The following is a 13,129-nucleotide window of genomic DNA, read 5'->3' as shown; positions in this document are numbered from 1 at the left end:
TGTTAAGGCTAGAAGTAAATTTCGCCTGGACATGTCCTCATATTATTTTCTCAAGCATTTTAAACCAGGATTATGTGCTTGGGTAACAGAGTTTGTACTTAGGGAGTACATGGGTTGTTGGAAAAGGGGAGTTAGATTGACTGAGGGGAAAAGGCAGCTTTCCTACCCAACATCAACTCATGTCTTGTATCAACTCTGAGTATCTTGTGACTTTAATGTTCTGCTTGTACTTGTGAAGTTCCTTAATTGTATGCCACGCAGTTGGCCTGGAAAATGTATAATTCTATTGGTGTTGGTTGTTGTGACCAGAGAGATTTGAAGAAGGGGGTAAAATCTTTTCATCTATGTTCCCAGTAGTCAACGCTGTCAGGAAGGGAAATAGATCCTTTACATGAATAATATAGAACAGCAAAAGAAAATAGGTCCCCGCAAAAGAAAATGACCCATTCATAGTAAGTTGGAGAATATGAAACTATACTTGGAATGCTCAAGCCTTGTGTGAGTTATTTGTCCATCAAATGTATCACCTGAGCTCATTGTGGGAACTTTGGGTCCTCAACCCCACCTACTTCCTTGCTCGGGTAGAGGCTGATCATTGAAGGAGAGTCTGAACAGGTATCAGGAGCTGGCCGAATCAGGACAAACACAGCCAGGGCCTCAGTTCACATAATCCGTTCTTGAATAATCTAAAGGTTGGCTATGTATAAATGAAATGATACCTGCCAGGAACTGAATTTCTAGTTTTACTTAAATCTAATTTTGAAAATAGCATCTATGATCAAAGTCAAATATATAGGGCTTCCATGGTAACTCAGTGATAAAGAATCTGCCTGCCAATGCGGGAGATGTGGGTTTGATCCCCGATCTGGAAGGACCCCATATGCTGCAGAGCAACTAAGCCCATGCACCGCAACAATTGAGCCTGTGCTCTAGAGCCTGGGAACTGTAACCACTGAGCCCGCATGTCATAACTCCCCGTGCCCTAGAGTCTGTGCTCTCCAACCAGAGAGTCCACCTCAGCGGGAACTCTGTACCACAACTTAAGAGTAGTTCCCACTTGCTGCAGCTAGAGAAAGGCCAGCACATCAGCCAAGACCCAGCGCAGCCAAAATAAATACATAAATTAAAAGCCAAACATATAAAAATAGTATATAAATATCTGTAAAATACAACCAATCCCCTTGAGTACAGTCAGAATGCAGGTAGGGAAAAAATGAAGAAGTTTAATTAAAATTAAGGTTTTGCATCAGAATCTCTGCTATATATATATATGTTTCCCTCTTCCCCTTTCCCTCCCTTATATCTCTCTTCTACTTCATTAAATAAGCAAAGTTTAATCTTCACATAAAATAAAATTTAAATAACATCGAATCACTGTTAGCATTGTTTTGTCAACATTCCGTCTTTGCTATGTGATAGTCACTATCGTTGGAGGCTTCATCTTGAAGGCAATGATATTGGGAGGAAACTAGGGGAAATATTTGTAGCAAGTCTTGTTTAATCCTTTTCACAGAGATGCTTGTAATGGCGTTTCCCTTCAGGAAGTTGTTTTGTGTTATGGCCTGCAGGACCCCTGGCTGTTCTCTAAAACCAAGTTAGGTTTTTTGGTTTTTTTTTTTTAACATTAAATTAAGTCATTAGGATGAGTTAGAACTAATTTAGAAGATGTTTGCTTGAGAACATAGATGAGTGAAAAACATAAGGAAAGTGAACCATCCTTAGATTTCAGAGAAAGGAAAGTGAACCATCCTTAGATTTCAGAGAAAGGAAAAGCTCATTTAATTTGGGATGTCAAGAAAATAATGTTTGATTTGTGTCTGTTTTGATTTGTTTGGGCTTCTCTGGGGGCTCAGACAGTAAAGAATCTGCCTATAATGCAGGAGACTCGGGTTTCATCCCTGGATCCAGAAGATAACTCTGAAGAAGGGAATGGCTACCCACTCCAGAATTCTTGCCTGGAGAATTCCTTGGACAGAGGAATCCTGGCGGGCTACAGTCCATGGGGTCACAAAGAGTCAGATGCGATGAGCAACTAACACTTTCACACTTTTTCCTCTTTGTTTTGAGAGGTTGACTGTTGTTGTTGGTGGGCCCCAGGGAGAGTTCTGTGAGAGAAATGGTAGAGGCTGGAGGCAGATGCGAGGGCAGGTGCAGCTGCAGCTTTGCTTGCCTTAGAAGGACTGCAACTAGCCTCTTGCAGTTAGAATTGAGAGACTGCAAATACCACTGTGAGACAAAGATAAAGCTGCTTGCTGCTGCTGTTGCTGCTGCTGCATTGCTTCAGTTGTGTCCAACTCTGTGCGACCCCATAGACGGCAGCCCACCAGGCTCCCCCGTCCCTGGGATTCTCCAGGCAAGAACACTGGAGTGGGTTGCCATTTCCTTCTCCAATGCATGAAAGTGAAAAGTCAAAGTGAGGTCGCTCAGTCATGTCCAACTCTTAGTGACCCCATGGACTGCAGCCTACCAGGCTCCTCCGTCCATGGGATTTTCCAGGCAAGAGTATGCTGCCTGGAGAGGCCCAAATAAAAGCCTCTGGGATTGGCTGTAGGGAGCTAGTGAGGGCTTTTCAACTTTAGAATAAAATGACAGCTAATTTTAAGGGTGAGTCAGTCTTGTAACACTGCTTTATGAGCCTGGGGGAAGAGAGCCCCAAAATGGAACTGAAAGGTATCAGATTGTCTGAATATTTTGGGGGGGGGGCAAGACTCTAGGCAGATTAATGTACTTCTCCATGCCTCAGTGTCCTCCTCTGTAAAATGGGAATAATGATACTCATGCAGTTTTGTGAGGATTAAATTAACTTCTGTTGACTGCTTAACAAATGCTCCACAAATCTTAGCTGAATAGCCTGCTATTGTCTTTACCAGGATGAAAGCCTCCATGTGGGGAAGGAAATAGGTGATGTTTGTAGGGAGATTCTTTGATGTTTATGAATTTTTAAATTATTTTATGTTTGTGTGTAAGTTGATTGCATTTCTTTAATTTGATTTTTTATTGTTAAATGTGGCCAATAACACCCTTTTTTAGGTAAGACAACAGTAACCTCCTAACATGATTTTCTTCTCAGGCTTTCAGCATGTTGGATTATTCTTTTTTTTTTTTTTTAATTTAATTTTTTAAATTTTATTTTATTTTTAAACTTTACAATATTAGTTTTGCCAAATATCGAAATGAATCCACCACAGGTATACCCGCGTTCCCCATCCTGAACCCTCCTCCCTCCTCCCTCCCCTACCCTCCCTCTGGGTCGTCCCAGTGCACCAGCCCCAAGCATCCAGTACCGTGCATCGAACCTGGACTGGCAACTCGTTTCATACATGATATTATACATGTTTCAATGCTACTCTCCCAAATCTCCCCACCCTCTCCCTCTCCCACAGAGTTCATAAGACTGGTCTATACATCGGATTATTCTTTCATATACGTGACAGTGTGAAAGTTGGCTGGGTATTAGTGTCAGTAAGTTAGGACAGTGCGTCTTTACTACCATGATAGAAATGATATTGCAAATCCCTCTTCAAGTCAAAAGCTGGTTAAGTTCAAAAAGGAAAAGGAAAGTGAAAGTCACTCAGCTGTCCGACCTTTTGTGACCTCATGACCATACAGTCCATGGAATTTTCTAGGCAAGAATACTGGAGTGGGTAGCCTTTCCCTTCTCCAGGGGATCTTCCCAACCTGGGGATCAAACCCAGGTCTCCCGTATTGCAGGAGGATTCTTTACCAGCTGAGCCACAAGCGAAGCCCAAGAATACTGGAGTGGGTAGCCTGTCCCTTCTGCAGTGGATCTTTCCGACCCAGGAATCGAACCTGGGTCTCCTGCACTGCAGGCAGATTCTTTACCAACTGAGCTATCAGGGACGCCCTAAGTTTGAAAAGATGAGGTTATTATGAAGAGAAGAGTGGCAAAATGGGAGTTAATGGGTCAACAATGGAAAGGTGCTTTACAGACTCTGGCAGTTTCTATACTTTTCTAAAGAAATAGGTACCCCTTTGTGGTATCGTTTGTATCAATAAAACATGTCCTCTTCTGGAGATAGCTGCATGTTGTATAGGGTGAGCGCTGGAAATAAATTTTTGATAAACCAATTAATTGGATAAAAATAATTTTCAGATTTTTTTCCACGTCAACAATGTAAGTGTGAGCTTTGCATAGAGAGCAGGCATGCTTGTCACTGAGTTCACTGTTTTTGCCACATGAACTATTTTCTGACTCTTGTGTAAATTAAATGCACATAATCCCTGGTGGCTCACATGGTAAAGAATTCACCTGCAATACAGGAGACCTGGGTTCGATCCCTGGGTCGGGAAGATCTCCTGGTGAAGGGAATGGCTACCCACTCCAGTATTCTTGCCTGAGAATTCCATTGGACAGAGGAGCCTGGTGGGCTGTAGTCCATGGGGCAGCAAAGAGTCGAACACAACTGAGTGACTAAGAACACACAATGTAAATGTAGTTGGTTCAACTGTGTAGTGCCACCTATTAGTAAGTGGTAGGGTGTATTCCGTGGACAGAGGAGCCTGATGGGCTGCTGTCCGTGGGGTCACACAGAGTCGGATATGACTGAAGCGACATTGCATGCATGCATGCATTGGAGAAGGAAATGGCAACCCACTCCAGTATTCTTGCCTGGAGAATCCCAGGGACAGAGGAGCCTAGTGGGCTGCCATCTATGGGGTTGCACAGAGTCGGACACAACTGAAGCAACTTAGCAGCAGCAGCAGGATGTATTAATACATGTCCGTTTGCTAGGATTTTGGTTGACATGTTATGACATTTATTCTGATAGCAATTTCATGTCTGTCTTTCTGTCTTACATGCATGCCGTGTGTGTATGTGTGTGTGAGCATGTGTGAGCAGGTGCCTTGTGGTGCATACACAGAAGGCTCTTTGCTGTTACTTTGCTGCAGGCATAACTCATGTGGAATAGATTTTTCCTTTTCTCATTTTCTGTGTCTCGTGTTCGATATGAAAGAAACAGTTGCTGCCTTCTGGATGTTTAGTTCTTATGAGTTTATCTCTTGTGTAAATAAATACACTTGTTTCATGACACTCTTTTAGTCCCTGATACCTATTTTTTTTTTTCACTTCTGAAAAATAGAAAAATGAGAACTGTTACAGAAGGAGAGCTACTTGGAAAAGCTCAGACAGATACTTTGGAAGGGTGGTTTTGAAGGCGAGGGAAAATGCCAGGTGTAGCCTCCTCAGGCAGGAAGCCTTTCATACGGATGTCTATACCAGCTGCTTCCCTCACCCTCCAGGTGATTTCTTCTGCCCCCAAGGGTGACTCTCTGGTGCTGTTTTGGGAATAAAATTAGACTCTGATTTCTGAACCAGATTAATTTATTTGCCACTATAATCCTAGGCTGCCATCTTCCTATTTCTAATCCTTCCAGCTTCCTGCCTTTTTTCAGTTTTTGACTAGCCGAATTTCATCCTGTGTGTCATTGAAACAACATGCTTTACAGTTCAGCCGAAATAAAGCAAGATTTTAGAAAAGAAATGTGATCTCAGATAAAGCCAGACATAAATCTAGTTTAGTGTGTCCATGGTTTACTTAATTCATCTGTGTAAATGCTTCTGCTTCCAACTGCTCCACTCTATCTTTGCGTAAAAGCTGGCTTTGCTTTCTTGTGGCCAGAAAATACCAGAATGATGGTACTGAACCAGGGTGAACCATTCAAATTGCCAGATTCTGTCATATCACTTTCATTAGGAACATCTTGTTAAACCCACAGTTGCCTCCAAATTGAGAACTTTCAGAATGGTGGGGGTTAATTACAGGTGTGTTCAGGTGAAATGGTGAAAAATTCTGCTGCATTAAGGGGATATCATAATTTACACAAGAATTTGAAGGAGTTAGTAGCATTTGACTTTAGTTGGTTATATCTGCACATGCTTCAATCATAAAGATTATAAAGAAGTAGGAGTATTTTTCAATGCTAGCAGAATGCTTGTACTTAAATGTTTGAGTAGGTATTTGAGGTTTTCTCTAGGAGTAGAACAGGCCAACGAGGCAACTTGTCAGACTCCAGCACATTTTATCTGGAATATTCATTCAATCAGAAAATGGAAGTGACTGGGAACATTTTTCTCTACAAGGTGACTGGAATTCATAAGGGTGAGAGTTATACACATAGCCATGCTTTTAACTCATTAAAGATTAAAATAATGTTCAACTAGCTTAAAAAAAAAGATTAAAATAATGTTTGATATGACTTAGTATGTTTATGTCACCACTTTGCATCCAGGGCCTGTCATGGTCCTGGGTGATTCCGAACTGCCAACAGCCTTCCTCACAGCCTGTGACCTCTTCCCTCCTCCCCACTTTACCCCTGATGGACACACCCTCGACCTGTCCTCTCCTGGCACGGCTTCTCCTGGGGGTGAAATCATCATTTTGTCATCTCTCTTGAACTACATACAGTCTCTAGTCTTTCACTTTCTCTTCCTTGGTACCCATACTTGGACTTTTGGGGGGCCTCCTGGCCGTGGATCCCTTGACTTTTGCCCTCTTTCCACTTCTTTCTACCTTCCCTTCCTTTCCTGTCCACCAAGCCCCACGGTGTCCATTACTTCAGCAGGGCCCTGTCAATATCCTCCACTCCTTCTGTCCCCACTGTGTTCCTGGCTCGCCTGCCTGGAAAGCCTGCCTTGTTGCAGCAAGCAGACTGCCTTACCTCCACCCACATTTGGGCAGCCGGGAGGTGCAGGAGAAGATCCCACAGCTGTTCAGCTTGCTGCCACCAGCAGTTCGGGACCTTCACTTTCCCTGGGCTCTTAACAGTCTCAGGAGGTTCTTTTTCATGTCTCAAGTTATTTACTCTCTTTCTTTCCAAAGTTTGCCCCGGCTTCTCCCTGACCCCTGCACATGTTTGTTTCCAGTGCTGTCTGTTCATCTGACACTCCTTGTGTAGTCTCTATGAGGCTCCTCTCCTCATTGCCTGGAGAATGAAACCCCCCACCCCTTCATTTGACCTCTGAGGTATCCCCTGTGACCTGGTCCCCACTTAGCTCCCAGACTTCTCTGTCCCCTCCTCACTGTTGCACATAATTTGCTAACAGATTTGAACTGCGTTCAGTCTCTGGTAAGCACACGCTCCCTGGGATTGCAGTCCAGAGGAAGAGAGAGCAAGCAGAACAACTCTTCCAGGGGGCAATGCTCAGGTTCCCGATGGATGTTTGTACTATTGAAGGATAAAAGAGGAGACTTGCACTTTAGTTCCTTGAAAATTAGTAATTTATATTTAATATATACATAATCTCATAAATTATTATTATTTTTTAGGTAATTTATTAAGTGGAACACACCAGTTTTTAACTACTCTAATAAAATTAATGTTATGAAAGAACTAAATGACATGGAGACTATTTGCATTGTTAGATACCTTTAATTGATTATTGTCTATAGTTCTCCAGCTCTCTAGTCTCAAAAAAAGATGGAATTATATTTACCAAAATGAAAATGATACCCATCCTTTGTTTAAAAAAAAAAAAAGGTGTATCACAAAATAAACTTTTGAGTGCAATTCAGAAAACTTGATTTTTGAAATGTGGTGTTGTCGTCATTGTTGCCCTTACAGAAGAATCATGAAAAAAGTCTTCATGGAGCCATCTGAGCGACTGGCCAGCCTCCAAGCTCTGTGGGACAGCCAGACTGTGACTGAGCAGGGCCCCTGTGGTGAGCGTGCCTTTTAAAACCAAAAAATAAATGGTTGGATGGATGCCCTTTTGCCAGGAAGCTAAGTCTATTCCTAGTGTGCTACCGTAAAGGTACAATTACTTTTAAGGTGTAATTAGCACTGCACCGACTTTAGATTGGTGGACAAACGTCCTATATTTAAGCTGTATTGCATCCTGCTATGTACTTACTATAAAACACGGGGGAGACTCTTTGCTGTTTTCCCCAAACGGAAAGAATAATCAGCATTGTTAACGTCGGCCATATTTAAGCTTTTAAATTTTACCTTAAAAATCATTTGGTCGAAAACCTGTCACACTTCTGTTGTCTGATTCAGGTGGATTTTCTCAGATGTATGCCTGTGTTTGCGACTGGCTTGGATTTTCATACAGGGAAGAAGTACAATGGGTAAGTGTATCTGTATGCATGCATGCACACACACTGTCTCTCACACACCTGGAGAATATTCCAGGATTTGGCTTATTTCTCCTCCCCTCCATTCATTGCTTGCTTAAAAATCTTCCTGCTTCAGATTACATAAAAATCTGCCTGTGTCATTGTCTGATTCTCTCTGTCTCTCTCTTGTGTCTCTGATCATTTGCGGGGACTATTTACATAACTAAATTGTTTCAAATAGGATGTGGATACAATTTATCTGACACAAGACACCAGGGAATTGAATTTACAGGACTTCAGTCATCTTGACCACAGGTAAGCTACTTATTTTTTCTTTCCTTTTTTCTCTCCTGATTTTGCTTTCAGAGCTGACCTTGTCTCTCAGTACTTACCTGTGTTCATTATCTCCAGAGAATCCTTTCCTGAGGGGAATCAGGAGAACCTAAGAATCTCTGAATTTTGCTTTTCCCTGTTTCCTATGTGTTATTCACTATAAAGAGTTTGGAATGGGGGGTGCATGAGTGTACCTCAACTTATAAACTGTGGAAACAATTTAATTCTTGGGTTCTCATGCCAGCCCACAAGTCTATGTAATCTACCCTGTATATAAATTCTAGTACTATTTTGCCTAATTACCATTTAGAACATTTTTCTATGAGGGAACTTTGTGCTGAAATCCTAACATATGACTTTTAGTTGACAATTTCTTTCTGTAACCAGGATGGCTAGGGTTTATATGTATATATTGGTGGAAATCAATTTTCCAGTATCTACCTTAATCATAAGGTAGATGATCATCCCCTCCCCAGACCTTATCTGGTCACTTATCCCAACCTATCTCAATCTTCTCAACCCTAGAGATGGTGCTGCCTATTTGTGTGTGTGTGTGTGTGTGTTAGTCGCTCAGTTGTGTTCGACTCTTACGACCGCATGGACTGTAGCCCAGCAGGCCCCTCTGTCTATGGGATTCTCTAGGCAAGAATACTGGAGTGGGTTGCCATGGGCAGATACGATAGCCCCATTGCAAGGAATCCCAGCTAAAGAAATCTTTTCTCTCTGTTTGGAATGGAGAGAGAAATCTGAGACTCCATCTGTATTTTTCATGCCAGTGGTCCCCAACCTTTTTGGCACCAGGGGCCAGTTTTGTGGAAGACACCAGTTTACCTCCTTCTATATGGCCCAGTTCCTAACAGGCCACAGACCACTCCATGGCCCAGGAATTGGAGACCCCTGTTTTATGCCATTTGGACAATTGGAATTATAAAGAGGCTGATTGCCTCTTCTTACTGCTAGCATCTCACCCCCCAAATACCAATGCCACTTACCTGGCAGGAAATCCAGAGTTGTAGCAGGGTCCCTAAAGAGTTGTAACCAACTGAGTTGAGCAAAGAAGAAGTATATAGGGCAGATATGACTTATCTCTGCACATCTTGGGCCTGTGGAGGACAGTGAAGCAGGCTCAGTCGTGTCTGTAGATACGGCTGAAATGCCTGAAGCCCCCAGTTCTCAAGCTTGGATATGACTGTTTTTTTTGTGAAATCGGCAGTTTTCTCCTGCTTAGAGCCATTCTCCCTCCTCTTATATTTGCAGGAATGTCATACTCCCCATTTAGGCAAGGTGTTTTCTGTGTAGCTTATGAAAACGTGAACTGAGAAACAAAAAGGGAAGATATTTTACTTTGTGTTTTTTCAATAAAAACAGAATAGAGCGTATAGAATAACATTAAAATAGGTAGGCCTACAGTATCCAATCTCTAGTCCCAGGATCTCTTTATATTCTTAAAAGTAGTTGCGCTTTTGTTTATGTGAGTTTTATCTTTTGGTACTTCTCATATTGGAAACTGAAACTAAAATAAAAAGGTTAAGTCCTTTGAAAATAACATGTTGGCATATAATAAGTTTATGTTAAACCTATTTTTATTAAAAAATGGGTTATAAAAGTAACTTTTCTGCTAACATAGATACCATTTTTATAAACAATAACTATATTCCATAACAAAAATCAGTCAGCAAGAAAGGTGGCATCAGTTTACCTTTTTGGCAGATGATTTTGATTTCTGATTTAATAGAAGGCAGCTGGATTCTCATATCTGCTGCTGCATTCAGTCCATTAGGAAATGTGTTTTGACTGAAGAATTAGGAAGAAAGTCCAACCATATGCAGATGTGCAGTAAGGATGGAGTATTTTTAATCACCGTTTCACATGATTACTTGATGTTCTCTTTTGATACTTTACCACAACTCAGCAAGTGTTGGAATCTGAAGCCATGTTTATCAGTGAACTTCACTGTTTTAGAAACTGTTGGTTGACTGAGTTGTGCATCGTATGCAGATATTTCACCGTTGTACAATAGTGGGGAGAAACAAAGGCATTTTAAAACTATCACCACTGATCTTAATCAAAAAATCTTTAAGAATGGCAAGGCTTGTCATGCTCATAGTGGCAGATAAAAGTTTCCCAACATTCAAATTCTTGCTTTAAAGATATAATTTTACTATTGGAAAAAAGTGCTACCAGGTGATTTCCTTGCCGTGACTGGCTAACTTCTTACATTTTAGAGAAAATATCCGCCAACTCCTAAGTCTGAATAACCATACTTTGTCATTTTTTCCATGGTGTTCCATGAGAAAAGAGAGCTAGTTTTGCGAGTAACACTGAGTGTAAAGAAATACTTTACCTTGAGACAGTTATCACTTCAGTATATAGAGGAAGCGGGTTGTGTCGACTTCTGTGTTGTTGCACAGAGTATTTAAAAGGCATGTTCTCAGGGGCTGAGATTTAATAAAAAGAGTACTTTTTACTTTTTCATCAAGGACGTTTTTGTAAATATTTATTTATTTGGCTGCACCAGGTCTTAATTATGGCATGTGGGATCTTTAGTTGTGGCATGCGGGATCTGGTTCCCCGACCAGGGATCGAACCTGAGCCCCTGCGTTGGGAGTGTGGAGTCTTAGCCACTGGACCACTAGGGAAGTCCCTCGTCAAGGACATTCTTAAATGACATTAACCTTCATTTGTGTGGCAGTGAAGAATATAGAGACAACTAGCACAGCTTGGTGCTACTGCCTTGGTTTGTGCTGAGGTACCAGCAGCTTTCGCCACCGTTGCTTTGGCACCATCCATGCAGTGTCAACATGTTGGAGTGGACACATTTGTTTTAGTATTAGTATGAAGGTTTCTTTGAACTTGTGAACCTCTGAGTGAGTCATGAGGTTCCTGGGGTCCATGGACCATATTTGGAGAACATCCAGTCTGTAGGAATAAAAACATGTAGGGCAGCCTGAGGTGTTTCTTCAGCTTTCATTTATTATATCCTTCATGATTTTTACACTGTTAATAGATTATACATAGCATCAGTGCTAAACTTTCCAGTTAATCCCCTGTGCATAATTTGGTGATTAAACTACATCTAACTGCTGTGCAGTGTGTGCTTGGTCATGTCCGACTCTCTGTGGCCCCAATGACTGTAGCCTGCCAGGTTCCTCTGTCCATGGAATTTTCTAGGCAAGAATACTGGAGTGGGTTGCCATTTCTTTTTCCAGAAACTGTATGTGGAGAAGCTACCAAATACAGTTACTTGAAATATGTAGAGTACTATCCACATCAAGAGTCTTTGTCAAAACTTAGAATTTTCCTATGAGTAGATTTTTCCTAATTCCTTAGCTGGAGAATTTTTATTTCACCACTAAATACTGCATTAATGGGATGAATCTATAGAACTTCCCAGGTGTTACAGTGGTAAAGAATCTTCCTGCCAGTTCAGGAAGCGCAAGAGATGTGGGTTCCATCCCTTGGTTGGGAAGATCCCCTGCAGAAGGAAAGGGCAAACCACTCCAGTATTCTTGCCTGGAAAATTCCTTGGACAGAGGAGCCTGGTGGGCTATAGTCCGTGGGGCTGCAAGGAGTCAGACATGACTGAGCGCAAGTCATCATCTACTTTTCTTACTTGCTTAAGGGCTTGAAGAACTTTTTTTTGTTCCTGAGACTCTGAATTAGAAACTGGAAACATTTTCTAGGAGGGCCAGATAGTAAATGTTTTAGGCTTTTTGAGGCAAACAGTCACTATTGCAATTATGCATCACAGATGATGTAGCTTGAAACAGTTCTAGACACTGTAACTGAATGAGTGTGACTGTGTTTCAATAAAACTTTCTTCGCAAAAATACATGTTGTGGACTGTAGCTTGCTGACTCCTGCTGTAGATCAGTGGCTTCTGATGTGGGATGTATATAACCAACGGATATGCAAGATGAGCTGCAAAAAACATTATTGTTGACTCCTTTTAAAGTTTCTTGTCTTAGTTTTATAACATACATAATCACAATTATATATTTAGTATATAATAAATGAATCTTAAAAATTCAGAGTTCTCAAAGCTTTTTAACCACAGCGAGCTTGTTTAATAAAAATGGAGACCACTGCTCAAGTCGTGTCTGACTCTGTGCGACCCCAGAGACGGCAGCCCACCAGGCTCCCCTGTCCCTGGGATTCTCCAAGCAAGAACGCTGGAGTGGGTTGCCATTTCCTTCTCCAATGCATGAAAGTGAAAAGTGAAAGTGAAGTCACTCAGTTGTGCCCGACTCTTAGTGACCTCATGGATTGCAGCCCACCAGCCTCTTCCATCCATGGGGTTCTCCAGGCAAGAGTACTGGAGTGGGGTGCCATTGCCTTCTCCCCCAGTCCTGTTAGATGGCCTGTATTAACAGTATTTTTCTAACCAAGTTGCAACCAGTTATGTTGGATGAACATTTCTCTATATTAGAATGAGCATGCTTACTCATGAAGGAACAGTCTATACTTAAAGGGCATAGTAGTTTGGAAGAATTCATAATGGCAGAATTTGAGTGTGATATGGGTCATTTGAGAGGTTTTACAACAAGCCATGTTGGTACTTTTCTCATTTGGGTATGAGTTAGGGAGAAGAGTGGAGGAATTAGAGGTGCAAGAGGAAAGATGACATGGGTTGCATGTTCTGGAGTTTTTTAGAAAATACAGGCAGTAGTTACCAAATGTATCAATGAATTTTCCACTGTGGCCGTCAGCTCCCATGT

At 41.6% G+C, this 13,129-nt stretch overlaps 1 protein-coding gene across 7 annotated transcripts in view; it reads left to right on the top strand.

The window, feature by feature from the left end:
• CARMIL1 (capping protein regulator and myosin 1 linker 1) overlaps positions 1 to 13,129 on the top strand; it is a 307,561-nt gene that overhangs the window by 145,742 nt on the left and 148,690 nt on the right. For all 7 annotated transcript variants that reach the window (XM_061399266.1, XM_061399264.1, XM_061399258.1 and 4 more), the window contains 3 exons: positions 7,585 to 7,682; positions 8,020 to 8,090; positions 8,320 to 8,393. In XM_061399266.1, coding sequence (XP_061255250.1) covers positions 7,585 to 7,682; positions 8,020 to 8,090; positions 8,320 to 8,393 — 243 coding nt within the window. The remainder of the gene's footprint in view (positions 1 to 7,584; positions 7,683 to 8,019; positions 8,091 to 8,319; positions 8,394 to 13,129) is intronic.

Source organism: Bos javanicus, chromosome 23, assembly GCF_032452875.1.
Source record: "Bos javanicus breed banteng chromosome 23, ARS-OSU_banteng_1.0, whole genome shotgun sequence".
NCBI lineage: Eukaryota > Metazoa > Chordata > Mammalia > Artiodactyla > Bovidae > Bos > Bos javanicus.
The sequence above is the reverse complement of the archived record's forward strand: the minus strand, read 5'-3'. Positions and strand labels throughout refer to the sequence as shown.